This window comes from Tympanuchus pallidicinctus, unplaced genomic scaffold (genome assembly GCF_026119805.1).
Source record: "Tympanuchus pallidicinctus isolate F22 unplaced genomic scaffold, pur_lepc_1.0 scaffold45, whole genome shotgun sequence".
NCBI classification, from domain to species: domain Eukaryota; kingdom Metazoa; phylum Chordata; class Aves; order Galliformes; family Phasianidae; genus Tympanuchus; species Tympanuchus pallidicinctus.
This window is the reverse complement of record NW_026294764.1, coordinates 933,109-951,853: the sequence shown is the minus strand read 5'-3', so window position 1 is coordinate 951,853 and position 18,745 is coordinate 933,109. Positions and strand designations below refer to the sequence as shown.

Genomic DNA, 18,745 nt, shown 5'->3' with positions numbered 1-18,745 from the left:
CGCGGCCCCTGGCGGCGCCATCTTGGATGAGGGAGGGGAGAGAGTCGCCATTGGCCGCTATGCTCCAGGCCTGGCGGCTCAGCCAATAGGAAGTGGGAGATGGCGTGACGTTACGGCGGAGGAGGGCTGGGGTGGGGCTGCGGGCACAGGGAGAGACCATTCCGCCCCGCGTGGGGGGGGGGAGCGGGAGCGCTCCATTAGCACCGGGGGGGAAGACGGGAAAACCCACCCACCTCACGAAAGGGAGGGCGGGGAGCGTTCAGCACCGCCCTGAGCGGAAAGAGCCAATCTCGTAGCGCGGGAGGAAACGCGCCAGGCGGGCACCTGATTTCTGAGGGCGAAACCATCGGGAGGAGGCGGGGGGCAGCGGGTTAAAACCGGGGGACAACAGGGGGCGGTGGCGGAACGAGCGGCGGGCCTTCTGCGCGGCTGCTATGGTCGCCGGGGCAGCGCCGAGGATTTCGGGCCGTTTCCAGTCCCGACGGCCCCGCGTTGTCCCCGAGGTCCGGAGCGCAGTCACCGCACGCTCAGTGAACGGCCGCCGGGTGGCCGCAGAGCCGCCTCCTGGAACCCCTCGTGGGGCCCTTCGAGCGATGGGGGTGCTCCAAAAGGGGGGGAAAAACGCATAATTCTGCACAAAAGCGCGCGTTTCTGTGTAAAAAAAGCGCATGTTTCTGTGCCAAAGCGGCCTATTTCTGTACAAAATCAGTTTCTGGAGGACAGCAGAGGGCGGCACAGCTCCGCACCCCGCGCTGCTGGAACCCGGCTTCGCTCTGCTCGCTGCTCCCGCGCGGGATGCGGGGACGTTTCGGGTCCGGCAGCTTTCAGTTCCGAGCGAGATCGAAAGCTGAGAGGAGATTCGGTTCCTTTTCCCGTCCCGAGGCTGAAGCGGAGAAAGGAAACTTCGGGCTGGTAAAAAATACGTCGAGGCTCCCAGCTGCGGATCGCTGCCCTCCGTCAGCGGGCCGGGCGGTGCTGCGGACACTGGGCCGCGGGGCGCCCCGCCGTGCGCCGCGCACGGAGCTCGTGGTCGCAGCGTGTCTACGAGATGTGTGCAAGTTTGGGTGCGAGGGAAAGGCTCTGCCTCAGCGGGCACGGCGCAGCTCCGCAGCGTTAGGACGGCGCTCAGCCATAGGGTCGGGATTCGGGTAGGGCTGCGTGGGGTTGGACTCGGGGATCTGTGAAGGATCTGACGTGGGATTTTCTGCGGTCCCGACCCGCTTTGAGGCACGTGCACAGAGCGGCGGTGGTGTCCGCGAGGACTCGCAAGCTGGCGGTGGGAAGTTTGGAAGCTCAGCGTTCTTACACCGGGAAATGGAAAGTGTCCGGGGTGTCAGGGAGAGGCTGAGCGTGGCACAGACTCTTCCGGTGCTGCAAAGCCCCTTCCGGTGCTGTTGTCCCCTCCACCTGTGCAGGGTGGGTTTGCTTTGCTGTCTCTCCACAGCCAGAGCAATCAGTCTTTCTCAGAAATCTCCCTCCTGCTTTTCGATGGCGATTCACAGGTCGTCTTCACGTGATTCATTCATTCCCTGGCTTTATCAGAGAGTTTGGAAACACCTTGGAGAAGAAAGCATGGGGAGGTGCTCATCAGCTCCATTCTGCCCCAGAAGAAGGGATGGGGGATGAAAAGAAGCCAAGGACAAAATCCAAGCATCTTAGCTTTTTGCTGGCAACGGCAGCCAACCTGAGCCAAAGCCATCCAGATCACCTGCTTAGGGAGGATTACGTACATTCAAGCAGGCGTGGGTCCTCCTCTACCCGTGCACGTGTGCAGCAGGAACAGGCTATGAGCAGTGGCATGGGGCAGTTTCCATTGGGGTCACCACTGCTGTGTGCAGGCCCTGCCTGCGCTCCTGGGGGGGGAAAGTCTGAAGAATTTCAGCGTGGGTTGACCTGAAATGACATTTTGCTGCTTCTGTTTTTCTCACAGCCTTCTCAGTGGGGTGAGATCTCTGTTCCTGCAACCCGCTCTCCCTTCAAACGCTGATGTGTGCCTGTGTGTCATTTCAGGTTAACTGAACTGGCTGCTTGGGTTTGAAACGAGAGCTGTTTCAGTTTTCGGGTCGCTTAACACCCTCCTAACTGTAACAAACACAGTGATTAAAAACATGAAAAATTACCCTGGAGGAAGGGGAAAAGCTTGGAAAAGGATGAAAAACACTCTGATTACCCCCTTACAAATATTTTTCTTTAGCTGAAGTTGCTAAATTTGACTCAGCTTTACACACTGGAAAGGTTTTGCGGTGTGTGGGTTTTTCGGTTTTTTGTTTTGTTTTGGCGTTTTTTTAATATGGTGAATAGAGTGTTTCTTCCTTGCAAAAACCCCCACCAACTCTCAGCCCGGTGATGCAGTTTCAGTGTGTCACGGAGGCAGCGTCAGCTCGGGCTCCATGTTGGTAAGGTTGGTGCAAAACCCACAAGGCTTCAGGTGCCTGAAACCTGCACCTGGGGTCACAGCACGGGGTTTTTCCAGAGCTATGGGAAGGGACATCTCCCCCCACTTTGTTCATTTTTGCCAGGGTTGAGATGAGTTCAGGGCTTTGCCCTCAGCTCCCGTACCTGGGGGACTTGGGGACATCCCTTGATGGCCAGTCCCACCCAAAGAAAGGTGCTTATGCTGCTGGGACACTGCTGCCTGTGGTCTCATCTTGCTCGTTGGCTGCAAGCTCCTGGCACCCATAAATAAACCCAGGAGCCTCTTGCTGCGCACTTTCTCCTGGGTGACATTTCCCTTGTGGGAGTGATAGGGCAGGAAAAGGCTGAGCCCTGCTCTTAAGCTCCGCCACAAAATGTCTCCAGCAAACCAGTGTGCCGTGCCTCAGTTTCCCCACACACCCCATGGAAATGATGCTGTTGCCCACAGGACTTTTGCAAAGCGCTGGGAGATCAGTGTTCACAGTGCTTCATTACCAGGGAGCCGTGGGACCTGCTGCTCATTCCTCTCATCCTAAGGCGGGGGTTTAAAATAGCTCCTGTGACTCACTGTGCCCAGAAGGGCCCAAAGGTGCCACCTCCAAGCCCGCGTGTGCGTTTCCAGCACGTCTGGATGCTGCTCACCTCCCATTTCCAGGAAGTGATGCGATAAAGAGAGTTTGTTGCCTTTGCTGTGGCTGAGCACCGTGGCTGGATATGGGAAGGCAAAGGTGTGTTGAGTGCTGACCCTCTGCAAGTCTGCAGCTGTCCGTTCAGCCCCAGATCTCAGAATTGGATGGCATGAAGACTTGTCCTGCTCCTGTTTCATCCTTTTTGGTTTTTGCTCTTGTGAGGTTGGAGGTTAGGATTCATTTCTTCTCAGAAGGAGCGGTGATGCATTTTCACAGGCTGCCCAGGAACATGGTGGGGTCACCATTGCTGGAGGTGTTCAAGATGTGGGCACTGAGAGATGTGGTCAGTGGGCTTGGTGTGCTGGGGTTGGACTTGAGTCTTTTCTGACCTTAATGATTCTATGATGTAAAAGCAGCAGGAACGGCTAGACAAGTAATAAAACATCCATCATCTCCAACCCAACCCTGCTGTTCTTGTCTGGGAGAAGGGAAACTTGCCTACTGCGACTGGAACATTCAAGGTCCCTCATAACACAAACCATTCTAAGCTACTGACTTCGGGTCTCCCATCTCCCTACTCCTAGAGGTGCAGGACACGGATGGACCTGACGGCTCTTGGCTGGATGAAGGCACCAGCAGGAGGGAAAGCTGCAGCGCAGGCACAGCGATGGCGGATGGGATCACCAGCGGCAGACGGAAACGCCGCGGCTATCGGCGCTCCGAGCAGCGCCGGACCAACTCGGCCCTTTTCTAAGAAACGCCGCAGCAGTTGTGAGCGTTTACGGGAAGGGTGGGCTGTGCTCAACCCGGGCAGCCGCGATAGTGCAGGGGGAGGATGCGGCGCGGGGGCTCTGCGCTGCTCTGCTTTCGTGTAAGAGCTGCTTCCCGGATGGTCCGGAGGAAAAGCGAGAGGGGAGGTTCAGCGCAAACCGCATCTCTAAATGGGGCTGAACTTTGAAGGCATTCGGAGCAGTGCTTCCTGCTCTGAGCGGCCTCAAGGAGGAGATGAAAGATGCAGCTGAGCAGGGAAAAAAAAAGCTAAACAAACGGAGTTGACGCTTTGTGCAGAGGGGCAGCAGTGACACAACACGTGAGTGCATCCAGAGCTGGGACAGAGCTCTAGGGACCCCGGTTCCCAAAAAGCAGCTGTACTTAGAGAAGAGAGCACAGGGAACGGGGTAGGAACGCTGTTTTTAAGCATAAAACGTGTGGCATAAACCAAGGAGTGACCCAATTGGGTTGAGCTGGGGGTCTTGCAAAGTAGCTTGCAGACTGCTCAGTGCCCTGTGGCAGGAGCAGGCACAATGGGTGATGGGTGTCCTCCAAAAGCAGCACGGTGCCAACAGCTCCGTAGTACCCGAGTGCCAACATTCTCATGACATCAAATGAAACAAAACAAAACCTGACCAACAGCCCCGCAGCCAAAGCGTTGCAGAGCTGGGAAGTGGGGTTTGGCAGCTCAGAAAGTGTAACACAAGCGAAGCGTCACTGCTGCCGACCAACAGTAACCGACTTCCCGTAAACTGGCCACGAGCCTCCTCTGGGGCTGGAGGTGGGGGCAGCACGGCAGCTGCCTGCACCCTGTGCAACACCAACAGCACCCACACAACACCAACACCCACCGCGCCAACAGAGCCGGAGCAACAGGCTCGGCAGTGCCCGAATGTAATTGGGCTGACAACATCCGGTGTTTCGCAAGCTGGCTTTGATGTCTGTTTACTCCCCATCCCCAGCACATGCTCCTCAGCGCCCTGCAGCAGACAGGAGGGCTCTGCACTGCTTTGATCTCTCCCAGACCTGCGGGGAATGGTTGGGCTGAAGACACCCCGAGGCTGTGCTGTCCCACGGGGCCCTGGGCTGGAGCCTTTGGGGCTGGGCTGTGTCCTGCTCTCACCTCTGTTGGGATGCTGCAGCCCCGTGGGGGGTCAGCACCCCACTTGCTCCCACTTCTCTCCATCCCACCCCGCAATAATAAAGGGATGCCTCTGTTCCACGATTTTCTTTTTATTTAAAACCGCATTGTATAAAAAAAATAGGATTTCTGAATTCCCCTGTACAATTTTAACTATTAACAAAAACCCGCCAGCGACACACAGGTTGCATGGAGACAACAGCGCTCTCTGCCAGCTCAGCCCAAAGAGTGCATGGGCACACAGCCCCCCCCCGCCCCAAAAACCCCAAATCCATCCGTGATGTGGGACAGACACATGGACACAGAGCGAAATCCGACCAGGCACCGGGGCTCAGCAGCTGCAGAAGCAAGGCGTGGGTCGGGGACCCACGTGGGTTATAAATAAATAAATAAGTTATCCTCCTGGCTCAGGCTCCTCCTTGCGAAAACAAAACAAAACAAAATAACAAAAATATCCACAAAAATAAATTAAAACTTGGATGGGGAATAAAAAAGGGCAAAAACATTACCATTATTAACAACTGTACACCAAGCTTTGCTCCTGTATAATAACTCTGTACACGCATTTACAGCTCTGTTGGGTTGCATTGTTTGTGCATTGGGAAGCAGAGGGCTCAGGGAAGGCATCGCCGCAGGGCTCTGAGCTCCTCCTGACCTGCTTCCTTCTGGGAAAAGTAGCTCTGCACCCAGGTGAGGCATGGAAAAGCAGCAGTGTAGGAAAATTCAAGTATTTCCTCCAGCACAGCCCACGTCACAACTGAAGGCACTCGAAGATGGTGACGGCACACAGACCAGAGCACCTGCCCTGCCCTCCCCAGACAGCCTTCCCCCCATTGAAGCTTTTCAGAGTTCCAATCCTCTCATAGTCCCAAATTCAGCAGGCCAGGAAGACTCATGGGAGCCCCCAGAGACAGAACCAAAACCCCAAAGTTTACTGAAAAAAACATCAAGTGAGAAAGGACCACTGAGTCCAGCTGGGATCCAACCTCCAGGTGAGTTTGGCTCCAGAGAACTGCACGGCGCCGAGCGATGATCTCCACTCAACCCCACAATCCCAAGACAACGGTCCATTCCTTACGGGAGACACCAGAGATGTTATTTGCCCGTCTCCTGGAGCAGGCTGTGCAGGTGGATCTCTGCCGCCTCCTGGGACAGGTGGACACTCTGCATCCAGGAGTGGTTGGAGATGTCCTCGAAAGACGGCCTGTCTGAGGGGCGCTGGGAAAGGCACCACCGGATGAGATGTTCGCACTCTGGGGACGCAAAGCAGCGGTCAGCGTGGCGGGGGGCACTCAGCGCCGCGCCCAACCTCCCCGTCCATCCACCGCGTGCCGGAGGACCGCAGGACACCGAGAAACGCGCCACCCCCTCGAGCTCCCCAAAGGGTGACAGGAGCCCTGCGCTGCTGCCTCTCCCGTCCGGTGCCCACCTGGAGAGACCCTCTGCCTGAAGAACACCTGGCCGCGCAGGATGTCCTCGTCGTGCTCGAAGGGGATGTCCCCGCACACCATGTCGTACAGCAGCACGCCCAGGGACCACACCGTTGCCGAGCGCCCGTGGTACCGGTGGTAGCGGATCCACTCCGGCGGGCTGTAGACCCGCGTGCCTGCAGAAAACGGCCACTTTTGTCCCCAAGCCCCTTTTGGGGATGGCAGAGACGCGCAGCCCGCGGTGGGGCCGGGTGGTGGCGGGGGGTCACCGGGCGTCACACCACCCCCGCCAGCACGTGACTCTTGTTTACAAACTTTGGGTTGTAAAATAAAGGCGGTGGGGCCGGAAGGTGGCAGCACGGGGTCGGGGAAGGCCGGGACCAACCGTTACATGCAAAAAATAAAACTCCCGAGGGAGGGGGGAAACCACACCTTCTTCCCACCCCTTTGCCAAAAGAAAAATTAAATAAAAATTTAAAAATAATTTTTAAAAAAGCAAACAAGGAGAACAGAGCCATCCTTCTGTGATGCACGCCAGGTTTTGCAACCTGTCGTCCCGTGTCCCCCCAGGAGCTGTTTGTTTTTGTAGGGTGCCCTCCCCCGCCCCAGCCTGAAGCTTTGGTTGGGCGCTCAGGCCGGGAGCCGGCTCCCCTTTCACAACACCGAGTGGTGCCAAACACTTTGCGGGCAGCTGAATAACGCCACATTTCCACCCCCACCTTCCCACGTTGCTGCACAGAGGGGGGATGCCTCCGGCACACGGCGATGTCTCACCATCAAAATCAGTGTAGACGGTGTCCTTGAGGAGGGCACCGGAGCCAAAGTCGATGAGCTTGAGCTCGCCGGTGGCGAGGTCGATGAGGATGTTCTCGTCCTTGATGTCGCGGTGCAGCACGCCGCGGTCGTGGCAGTGCTGCACGGCCTCCAGCACCTGGCGGAACAGCTCCCGCGCCAGCTCCTCTGCCAGCGCCCCCCGTTCTGTGATGAAGTCAAAGAGATCCTGCACCGGTTCCGGCCGCTCCAGCACCAGCACGAAGCTGTCGGGTCGTTCAAACCAATCGAGGAGGCGGATGATGCCGCGGAAATCCGTGCCCACCTTCTTCAGCAGAAGGATCTCCATCGGCACGCGTGTGCCACTGGGCTGCGGGGACGCCGGTGCTATCAGCGCCAGGTCCCTTGGTGCGTCCCCCAAAGCCAGGGATGCTCCCTGCCCCATCCACCATCTGGATATCCCAGTTAGCCCCGGCCTGGGATGCTCCAGTGCCCTCAGATCAGGGATATTCCAGTGGTTCCCCTTGGCATCCCACAACCAGGGATGCTCTGGACCGCCCCACTCCTACTGTCCATAAAACCAAGGATGCTCCGGATTCCCCCAACCCATGTCTCAGTCCAGGGGTGGTCTGGATACCCCCCAGTGCCTTAAAACGAGGGATGCTCCGACCCACCCCCCCATACCCCCAAACCAGGGACGCTCCCAACCCATCCCCCCATAGCCAGGGATGCTCCATCCTCCGCGCACCCCTCCGACCAGGGATACTCCAGCGTTTCGTCCCCCCATCCGCACGGCCCCCCTTTCCCCGTCCCCCGATGCTCACCAGCTCGCCCCACTCGGAGATGCGGTCCCTCGCCACGTGTTTGATGGCCACCTGCGGGGCGACGCGCGGCGCTGAGCGGGGCCGAGCCGGGCCGAACCCCGCTGCCCGCAACTCACCCCGCACTTACCGGGGCGCTGTCGGAGAGGCGGATCCCCGAATAGACGGAGCCGAACCCCCCGCTGCCCAACAGCGGGCCCACCTGGTACAGCTTCTCCAGCGGCTCCTTCTCCTTCCCTGCGGGAGGAGCGCGGCGTCAGCGCTTCCCCAACCCGAGCCCCACACCGCATCGCCTCGCACCGCCGCGCGGCGCCTCACCTGCGGGCAGCTTGGCGGCGTGCAGCTCTGCGCCGGGCCCGGAACGGAGGTGGGCCAACGAGTTGATTTTGGAAAGCAGCATCCCCGCCGCCGCGCTCCGGCTGCAGCCCCGCCCGAACAAACCCGACCCAGGCGGCTCGGGCAGCCCAGCCCGGCTGAAGGCGGGCGGGGGATGGCGAGCCGAAAGGAGGAGGAAAAAGAGAAGGTGGAGGGAGAGGGGGTCGGGGGGGGGAAGGGGGGCGCCGCGGGGCGGGCACGGCGCGACCGCTCCCCACGCTGCCGGGCTCTCGTGTGGCGCGCCGGCCCCGCGCCGGCCGCGGGAGTAGCGAGAGGCGGGGGCGGGGCCGGGGAGAGCCGGGCGGCGTGGCCTCTGCTGGGCGCGCCGATGGGACGCCCCGCCCGCTCGGCCGCTCCTCAGCCAATAGGGCGCGTCCCGCGCGGCGGAGCGACGGCGGCGGGCAACGACGTGGCGGGAAGGAAAAGGCGCCAAAGGAGCCGGGGAGGGAGGGGGGCGCCGCCGCCGTCGTCACGGGCGAAGGGAGCGCGCGGGTGGCGGGAACGTGGGGAGCGGCCCTGCGGGGCTCCGGGGGGAGGGGCGGGGCGCTGTGCGGTCAGAGCACCGGGCGGAGGGGGGGCGAAAGAACGCGGGGACCCAGAGCTCCGTGAGTGGAACGGAGGGTTACGAAGGGAACGGCGGCTCGCGAGGAGCAGCAGGGCGTTGCGAGGGCAGCGCCGCGGGGAGTGGCCGGACACGGCTGTGGAGGTGACGCCGCCCGTAGAGCAGGGAGCGGGCGGCGGCTCCGCCCAGCCCCGCGCCCCCCGGCAGCGATTCACACAACGCCGCCGGCTGCGCCCCCCGCGCGGCGCCCCCCCCCCGCCCTTCGCCGTGCCGGAACGGGCGCTGAGCGCCGGCGCTTCCCGTCCTCATCGCGGGAATCCCCCAAGGCAGCTGCAGCTCTTCGTCTGTTCACGTTACGTTTCGCGCCCCGGCTCCCCCCGCGCCGTCCCAGCCTTTACTTCATCCCTTCCTTCACAACCCGGGCGCCTGAACTTTTCCCTTTTCTAGTAAAAGTGGAGGTTCCCGCTGGGGGCTCTTTGATTAACAGCCTTTCTTTTATCCTTTCCTTTTTTTTTTTCCCGCAGAAGTCGCAGCCCGAAATGCTTCGCCGACTTCCAGAGATAAGATAAATAAAGCCCTGGATGGAGGTCTCTGATTACTCACGCTGTTACCACGCGGAGCAAAGAGCCGCGGCCGCCGCTCCAGACGGAGCCCATCTGTGCCCGAGCGGCCCCGAGGAGTTCCCAGCATCCCACACATATTTGTGGGATGAATTGCCGAAATTGAATGGGTTTTACTGGAAGTGCTGGTGAGCGCCGGGCTCGTTTCTGTGTTTCTTTTAAAAGGAAGCACTCCGGGACGGCGCCCGCCCCACTCTGCCGCCGTGCAGGAGATGCTCACTGCCTCTTCGGGGCTCCCGGGGGATGCAGAACGTCCCCCGAGGGCTGAGAACACCTCAACCTGCCGGCGTTTGCGTTTTGATTAAGTGTGGAGAAATCTGACACGGCGACCTCCCTCCCTTTTGTTGTTTTTTATTATTATTGTTGTCATGTGGGGGTGATGCAAGCTCGGGGTGGAGCAGGGCTGCGTTTCTCCTGCTCTATTCCCCACCCGAAGCCTGGGCAGGTTCGGGATGACCGGTTCTGCCAGTCCTCCATGGGACCGCCTGACTCAGCACCCGGCCCCAAACTCATTGCCGGATTCCTGATGGTGAAAGGTGCCACCAGGCCTGCCCTGGAAACGGAGACTCTTTATTTACAAACAAGGCTCGCCCTGGGAGCAGCAGGGCTTTCCTGGGGGCCGCCTTCCCTGACCTCCTCCGGGCCTCTTCCTCGCCCTGCCCAAACCACTCCTTAGCATCCAGGGGAGCAGCACGTCTTGCAACCCGGATGATTTGGGGCCAGCTCATCGCTGTGCCCAAGCACTGAGTTCCCAGGGCCTGAGTCAGTGGCGGCTCCTCCTGCGGGTGCGGAGGGCTGGCAGCTCTGTCCCAGAGGTGAAGGGAAGGCATTTCTCCACGTGGAGCAGGGCGATGGGTGGCACGCTGCCCTATTTCCCAACCACATCCCCTCTGTTCCTGGAACATCCCACCCAGCTGTATCCCAAATGACCCCAACCCATGCTGGGAGCTACCTGTTACCCCAGGGCCTGACCTACATATACTCATCTTTCCCTCGTGCCAGCCTGGCCAATGCAATTGGGATGTGTCAGGCATTCAGGCTAACTCGAGCCAAAGCTCATCCTGCAGGAATTGCCTCTTTCCCCAGCCTGCTTCCACTTAATGAAAGCTGTCAGCAATGAGGGCACAGCAGAGCAGCCCGCATCCTCTTGCGTGCTTTGTGCTTGCGTGGGCGTGTGGGTCGTACATCCATAGAATGGTTGGGTTGGAAGGGACCTTACAGCCCCCAGCCTTAACCCTGCCATGGGCTGAGTGCCCCCCACCGGATTGAGCTGTCCCACCCACGGCTTTGGGCACCTCCAGGGATGGGGCCCCACCCCTCGGATGGCCCTGTGAAGGTGGTCTCAATGGCCCAGGATGGCTCTTTCTGCCCCCGGGTCAAACCCAAGAACTGGGACAGCCAATGCTTTTGTGGGGAGATTGTGCAGGGCTGCGAGGAGGAAAACCCCGAAGGGGTGAAGCAGACCCCAAGCTGTATGTAGCGCTGGGGGCGGCCTGCAGGAGAGCAGCTCCCAGCAGATATCAGATCAGCTCTCTGTGCTGCAAACAATCCTGGCAGCTTTTGGGCTCTTCAGTGGCATTCCAGTCTAACCGGGGCTGTCTTGCATGATAATCAGGCTTAATTACTGCTTTATCGCTTGATTGCTGTGCTGGGCCCTTGGAGCTGCAGTCTTGCTTTCTCAGTTTACTTTTTGTTTCCTCCTCTGCCTCCCGCCCTTCCCCACTGGCACAATTAGCAAATAGGTGACGATGGGGAGGGGAATGTACTGGGCTGTGCGGGGAGCAAACAGATGTGCAGCCCTTGGATGAGAGACCCCAGGTTCGCTTTCACCCACGTGAGGTCACCCCAAGAGCAGCAAAAGCGTGCCCTGCTGTCACCCAGTGGTGCAGGAGATGCGATGTGCACAACACGCCATGCGCTGCGCTGCAGGATGCGGCCACGCACAGGGCACATGGGAGCATGGCTGCTCGGGGCCGGTGTGGTCCATGGGGTTCCAACACTGGATGAGCACAAAAGGAATAGGGCTGTAGAATGGTTGGGTTGGACCTTTCTCCCCATCCTGAGGGTCCCCTGGCCTGGCTGGGACACATGCGTCCCATGGTGGGGCTTGCGTCGCCCCAAGCAGCACCGCTCCTGTGGTTTTGGGCACCGCTTCCCAGTGCCGAGTGCGTCAGCCCTTCAGAGAATGGGGCAAAGGAGTGGAGCTGGGAACGGGTTCTTTCTGTGTCGTCTATTTTTCGACTTGATTCTTATTGTTGGCTTTCAGCGCGGGCTTTTTCGGGTGCGGAGGTGCGCGTGGAGCCGGCAGCGTGGCTAATCTGCTCCGTGAATGGAGCCGCACGGGGGGCAGCGGGGGGGACCGGGAGGTTGAGAGAGCCGCATAGTTGGGATTCCTTCATCTGGGTGGGCTCCTTCTCCCCAGACTCTCAGGATGTGGGAAATGGAAGATGAAAGGCGCTGCATTTCCAGCCTCTCGGGTTACAATGTCTAAAGGGGTGGCTGGGGAGGGGGGCCGGGGGGGGGATGCTATAGGGAAACCTGGGTTGGGAAATGGCCCCGGCGAGGTTGGGGCCGAGCCGCTCGTGTTTCACATCACGTCAGGGCTGAGGAATTTCCTCTGCTCTGGGGGTGCCTCGAAGAGAAAGGGGGAGGCTTTAAGGTTAGCGGGGAGGAATAATAGCCAAGAGGCGACGGATTAGAAGTGTTACCCGGGGATCGCTGTTTACAGGCGAAACCCTCTTGCAGAGCGGAGGGAAGAGGGGGGCTCATGGGGGCACGGGCCCACGTGTGGCCACGGTGCTGAGGCCGCGTGTCCCCTCTGCTGGGGAAGGTCCCCGTGTGGAATGGGGCAGCAGCGGGTGTGGGGTCTGAGTTGTATGGGGCACAGCAGCACTCCCCCTCAGCTCCTGCTGTCATCCCACAGCGCCCTGAGCTGTGCCCCGGGTCCCATCTCCATTCGCTTCCATTGCATTTCCCCTTTGTTATTATTTTGGGTGATGCAAGGTCAAGGTGGAGGAGAGGAGAAGGAAGTGCATTTCTCCTGGATTTTTCCCCGTTAGCCTCTGCCTCTGGTCCTGACGGCCAGGCCAGGACTCTGCGGGACCCTGGGCTGTGCCTGGAGAGTCAGGATCCGTTCCAGAAACCAGCACCACAGGCTGGCACCCGTATGGCAAACCATGGGAGAAAGGACACAAACCACAGCCCTGAACAAGGCTCAGTGCGTCCCTGCAGCTCTGGTCCTTTCTGTAGAGCTCTTGCATGAGTGAAGTGCCTTTTAAAAGATGATAGTGATGCATTTGCCCATCTCCCCTGCCCGCCGCCCTTCCCAGGTACATTCCTGGCATTGCTCTGTCCGGGAGTGCAGGGGGGGACTGACCCTCCGAGCATGGGAAAAATGCTGCTCCGTGTGCAGGGCAGCAGCGCGCAGCGCGGGGTGATGGGGTCAGCCAGGAGATCCCTTTCATCTTTTCGCGGGTTTTGGCGGCCACACATCTGAGCAGCGCGGGACTGAGAGGGTTTTGTCTGCGGCTGCGGCTGGGGGCTGCGCTGCCACGTGGGGTGGATGGAGCGGCGCTGGGAAGGACGGCGGTGGAGGGACGGTCCGTGAGTGACGGGCAGTTGGCTTTGGGCTTCGTCTCTTTGCACGCCTCCGGGAGTTGGAAATCCCAATGGAAATTCAAACCTGTGGCCACGAGGTTGGCAGCAGAGGTTGGGAGCAGCCCTGGCACGAGGGCTGGGCCTGGGGCAACCGCGGGGTGTCTGCGGCCGCCCCGTGCTGCCGCCCGCCCTTGTTGGCCAAAGGAGGAGTCCCAGCACAGCTCTGCCCCGCACAGAGCCGGATCCTGCCCGGCTTCCAGGAATTGGCTGTGGATGACAGCTGGTGCCTGGGCTGGCATCCACTTCTCCAAGTGTACCCAGGGACGGATGCTTCCATTTCCTAATGAGCTCCACCCAGCTCTTGGTGCGCCTTGGCTTCCTAATGCAGCCAAGATGTGATGCACCCACTTCCTAATGCGTGTCCTGGTGCACTCATTTCCTAATGCACCCTGCTCCTTGTGCACTCACTTCTACCTGATGGACCCAAGTCCTGCTGCACCCACTTCCAAATGCACTCAGTCCCTGGTGCACCCATTTCCTAAAGCACCCATGTCTGATTGCACCCAGCTCCTCCTGCAGCACCTGGGGATTCCCCTCGCCTGGCCCTGGCTCTACCACACGGCAAAGGATTCTCCTGCAGGCACAAAGCAGATGGTGAAACACGGTCTAACGAGATCAGAGATTAATCTGTGCTTTGCTTCCAAATCGCATAATCATGCAATTATTCTTGGTATCGGGGTGGAGCAAGGCCTGCTCCCTGCTCGCTCCCAGGGCACCGCAGCAGTGCTGGGTGCAGGCAGTCAGCTCCCCTGGTGCAGAGCAGGAGCACACCCAGCGACTCCCAGGTTCCACCAGTATGAGGCAACAAGGGTGGAAAAGGAGCGCCGCTCGGTGCCGCCGCACACCCCACGTGCAGCCCAGGCTGCTGCCTCCCCAGCACCTCAGTGGCTCTTTAGAGGAAAGGAAATGGGAAAATCTTGCATTTTGGGCAGTTGTGCGGCCAGCAGCCCCGAATTCCTGCGCAGCGGCGGCAGCACGGCCCCATTATCAGCAGGCGAGGGCTGTTTGCTGGAAAAGGGCGGCAGCGGGGGCCGGGTGACCCCACACTTCCTTCCTTTCCTGGAAGCCGAGCGTGACGCCGGCAGGCCGATAACGGGCTGCTTTCACAGCACGGGGCCCTGCTCCTCCTGCAGCTTGTGGCACACGCTCCGTGCCTCAGTTTCCCTTTTTTTAATCCATCTTATTGCCAGAGGAAAGCTGTTGCGGGACCTTTATGAGGTGTGCGGTAACACGTGGTCCGCAGGGTGCCTGCTGCTTGCAGGGTGGTGGGGATGGAGCATCCCCAGGCCAGCACCAGGAGCCTTATCAGGGCCGAGCCAGGAGGAAGTTTGCAGGGTGGATTCCAGCAGGCAGGTAAACATTGGCCAGATGGGGCCCAGATCTCTGCCCCGAGACACCGGCCAAGCCGGGTTTGCACAGACCAGCCAATTATTTGCTCTACGGACGGCTTTTCCCTCTATCAAACGTCAGCAGCGGTGCTGGGACGTCACTGGGGCTGTCCCATGGGCTCCTCCGTCACCTCCCTGGCCTGTGCCTGCATCCGGGGTGCAGGCAGTGCCATGGCACTGTGGGCACTGTGCAGCATTGCAGCCCTGCACGCCTCCGGTCGGGGTGCTGCATCCACCATAGACACGGCTCAGAGCCAAAAGGATTTGGGATGCTTGGGATCAGGGATGCACAGGATGTAGGGGCCTGGACCCACAGATCTCTTGGCTCTACGATTTCACCAGCCAGCAGCCGGCACTGGGAGTTCCCTGGCACATGTAGGGCTGCATCCATTTCCTAATGCATCCATTCACCCATTTCTCACTGCTCCCAGCTCCTGGTGCACCCATTTCCTATACTCCGTTCATTGATGGGACACGGAGGGTGAGGGGACTGATGGGTCGGGGAGAGCCCAGCAGCTGCTCAGGGCATTTGTTGGCTGTGTCAGAAGGAAAAGACGTCAAGTTGCCCGCTTTAATTGAAAGCCGCTGCTGTGGGTTTGGCTTAATCCGCCCTCCTCCTCCTCCCTCATTAGATAACGTCTCGCTGAAACCACTTTGCAAACTCATAGCATTCCTGCTTGCTGAGCCCGCTGCAGTGCATAGAACTGACCCGTTCATGACATGAGTGGGAATGAGATGGGCGGGTGGAGGGGAGGGATGTGGGGGAGAAATGGCATCATGGGGCTGGCAGGAAGGGGACTGGGTTCTTTCAGGGAATAAAAGAGATTTTTTTTAGAGATTTTTCTGAGCAAAAGGGCAGAATGAGGTCCTCCAGGGTGGATTTGAAGGGCTCAAATTGGAAAGTGAAGGGGAAACATTCAGGGTGAGGGCAGCCCTGAGCAGTGTGCCCAAAAGCAGCGCAGGGCAGAAGCAGTGGTGCCCCGACCCCCACAGAGCGTCGCCCAACACTGTGACGTGGGGCTGCTGTGGGGGTCCTTCCTCTTTGTGATTCTGCAGAAACGGCCAAAGAGGAACCCTGCAGGCCCTTGGGAGGAGGCGCGTTTCCCACTAACTGCCCGCATTGCCCTCCCCTATTTGAGGACACCCCAGCACTGCCAGCTGTGGGGAAAGCATCCCTGCTATGCTGCGCACGGTGCTCCCAGCCAAGCACAGCACTACAGAGCTTGGGTTTGTTTGGCCGGGGGGGGGGGCACGATGCTTTCAGGACCCCATCCTGCACAGAAACACGCACCTGGCCGAAGGGTGGCCGTCCCCGTGGCGTCTGGCCGCAGAGGGGACACGAGGCTGGAGACCACCCAGGGCTGCCCCATGGCTCTCCTGCATGGCCACCTATATTTGGAGGCACAGAAGGGGTAGGGATGCTCCCGGTGCTCTCGGCTTTATCAGCTCACTGCAGCTTTGTGCCCGGCCTTGGGGAGAAAGGTTTTTTTCCCACTGGAGCCTTATCGAGGCGCCGAGCCCTGGACGGTGCTTTGTTTCAGCTCAGTTTTAAATGAAAGATGGAAAAACGGCGTTTGGGTGAACAATCGAAATTACTGGAAGGTTATCTGAGCCCTGCAGCTGCCCCCGGGGCTGGGACTGTGCAGGGTGGGCGCAGGGTGGGCGCAGGGCAGGAACACCACGAGAGGGGGAGCCCCTCCATGGGAAACTCCAGAGCATCCCTCCCTGGGGAGCACCGGGGACACAATTTCACAGGAACAGCCCAGCCGTGGGGCTGGGGCAGACGTGCAGCCATTGGGTGATAAGGGAGGGGATGATGGTGACACTGCAAGATTGCCTCTCAGTGCTTGTCCCCCGCCTAGGGGCCTCCGAGGTGCCGCCTCTGCTCCCCACCCCTCTCCTCCCATCCACCGCTCCTCTTTGCAGGAGGAGCAGAGACCCGATGCTCTTGTGACACCTAATGGCAGTGACTGACCATCGCCACCTGCAGCACTCGCTGCCCTGAGCAGCTGCAGGCTGTTATCAGCGAGCCAAAGCCAGAGGTTTGGGAAAATGAGATCTGCCCCAGGGAAGAGGAGCTCAGGAGTGGGATGTTCCCCTGTTCCCTAAGGAAATGCTGTGGTCACACTGCTGTCCCCGGGATGTCTGGCCACCCCCAGCTGCACAGTGAGCAGCATCACTTGCAGATATGGAGGGGAAGGTCCCAGACTGCCCTGAAGCCCTGCGCCAAAACGGGGAAAGCCTTTTAACTATGGGGGCTGATCCCACTCTGCAGTCCTGGAGCTGCTGCCCTCAGCCTAAAGCCAACCACCACCCTGAACTCATCTCTGATTTTTTCAGATCCAGCCCATCTGACTGCTGTACTCCAGTCTCTTGGTGAACCTGTTCAGAGGGAATAGGCTCATCCTGACCCCACTGGGGTCAGTTCCCCTTCCCACTGAGAGCAATCCCAAGTTATGCTGCCAGCTGGATGCTTTTCATTGCTGGCTACATTCAGCCCAGCAGTTATCTCAGCTCCTCACTCCAGCCCCTGCAGCAGAGCCCCTTCCCTCCTCTGTGCCATCCTTGTTCAAATGTGGGGCCAACCTGGAAACAGGGAAGGATCGGTTTAGGGGAATTTTGCTACCAGCACACACACTGCATTAACCTCTGCTTCCTTTCCTGGAAAAAGAGGTGTTGGGGTCACGCCATGGACACAGTGTGGGTGCAGTGTGGGCAGCACTGGGTGGGGAAATGAGGCACGGGGCAGAATAGGGGAAATGTGGGTCCTGAAGGAGGTTGGGAAAATGCTGTTCCTCACTGCCAACCGGCCGTTTCCCTTCCTGGAGAGGCTCTTTGCAGGGTGGTGGGCAGAGGGGGGCACTGCCTTTAAGTGTATCTGATGGATAATTCCTCATTACTTTAATGCATTTTCAAGCTGGGATAATTGATGGATGTTTAACAGGATGCGCTTCCGACAGTCGGCAGGAGAAATGGACTCCCATTACTCTGCGAGCGTTTCTTTCTGCCATTGAACTCCTTTGTTCCGATTGATCCTCGCCTTTCCCATCATTCGCTGCTCATTAATAATCCCCAAAGCAGCTGCTTCCCCCCCGACCCGCGGTGCTGATGGCTCTCGCAGGGCTTCGGGGTGGATTTCATCCCAGTTGGGAGATCTCAGCTTCATAAAATAATGACTTTTCCCCCAGAACGCGGGGTTTGAGGCAAAGTGGATTCTCACCCAAGCCTCAAGAGAACAGAGGAGGAAGGCACAGTGTGGCAATGTCCCTGCTGGTCAGTGCAGATGCATCCTGCTTTTCCAGGGGGAGTTCTGGGATGAGACCTGGAGGTGGTGGGGCTGAGCCCCAAGGGAGAGGTCAGCACTGGGGTATCGGCGTGGTGCAGACGCAGAGCTGTTATCTGCAGCTGCTGCAGCTCGGGGCCGGCTTATCGGGACAGGGCCATCAGTGCCGGCCCCACATCCCCACCCTGTGGGACTCGGCGCAGAGCGATGCTGAGCCAATTCCTATTGCCAGGTGCTCCCCCAGCGCTTGCCCTGTGTGCTCAGGTCACTGCTGCTCACGTTCTCACTTCTCCTTTCCACTTTCCTTCAGGAACACTGCAGCATCCTTCTGGGATTTCTGTAGGGTTTGCCCTGCTCTCACCCCCATTAATAACACACAGCCAAGATCCTCTGCCACCACTCATGGGCTCCGTCTGCACCATCTGACCCTGCCCTGCGTCATCCCTAGGGCTTTCAGCCCTTATCCCAGGATGGAGCAGAAGAGTGCTGGCACAGCAGGATGAGCAGCCACGGGTCTGTTTTAAGACAGAATTAGGGAGATAGGAGCCCTGCAAAGGCAGCTGGGGCCGCTCAGGTCTTATATGGTGCCAGACAGGTGGGGAGGGGGATTGGGTTGGATGGGAAGAAGTGATGAAGGAGCCCTCTGGAGAGGTTTCTGCAGCTCTGCCTTTTGGGGATCTTGGCAGAAAGACGTGGGGACTGTATGACCCACATCCATCCTGATCTTGATGAGGCCCCTTTGCATGCAGAGAGGTGTTGAGCAGAAGGAGGACATAGGCACATCCAAATCTCTCCTAAAACTGAGGCTGCCATGTCCCTTCTCACATCTCAAATGCCAGTGGGGTGAGGAGGAGGGCTGGAACCCCATATCCTTGTCCTTGC

At 59.3% G+C, this 18,745-nt stretch overlaps 1 protein-coding gene and 1 long non-coding RNA gene across 2 annotated transcripts; one reads left to right on the top strand and one right to left on the bottom strand.

The window, feature by feature from the left end:
* Positions 1–422: 422 nt before the first annotated feature.
* LOC128090264 (uncharacterized) lies at positions 423–5,361 on the top strand. Its single transcript, XR_008210885.1, has 2 exons — positions 423–1,136; positions 3,629–5,361. It is a non-coding gene; the product is annotated as an uncharacterized LOC128090264 (long non-coding RNA).
* PIM1 (Pim-1 proto-oncogene, serine/threonine kinase) lies at positions 5,033–8,515 on the bottom strand. The gene is made up of 6 exons (XM_052702437.1): positions 8,297–8,515; positions 8,109–8,215; positions 7,982–8,032; positions 7,161–7,527; positions 6,386–6,562; positions 5,033–6,209 (listed from the first exon to the last, which is right to left on the bottom strand). The coding sequence occupies exons 1-6, from the start codon at positions 8,376–8,378 to the stop codon at positions 6,052–6,054; spliced, it is 942 nt and encodes a 313-aa protein (XP_052558397.1). The 5' UTR covers positions 8,379–8,515; the 3' UTR covers positions 5,033–6,051.
* Positions 8,516–18,745: the final 10,230 nt, after the last annotated feature.

Excerpts from the sequence above, each read along its gene's own strand:
- PIM1 (XM_052702437.1), bottom strand. The coding sequence starts at position 8,378 with ATGCTGCTTTCCAAAATCAACTCGTTGGCCCACCTCCGTTCCGGGCCC. Across the intron at positions 8,216-8,296 it reads CGCCGCCAAGCTGCCCGCAG|GGAAGGAGAAGGAGCCGCTG; the intron begins GTGAGGCGCCGC and ends CTCCTCCCGCAG. Across the intron at positions 6,210-6,385 it reads CAGGCAGAGGGTCTCTCCAG|AGTGCGAACATCTCATCCGG; the intron begins GTGGGCACCGGA and ends TTGCGTCCCCAG.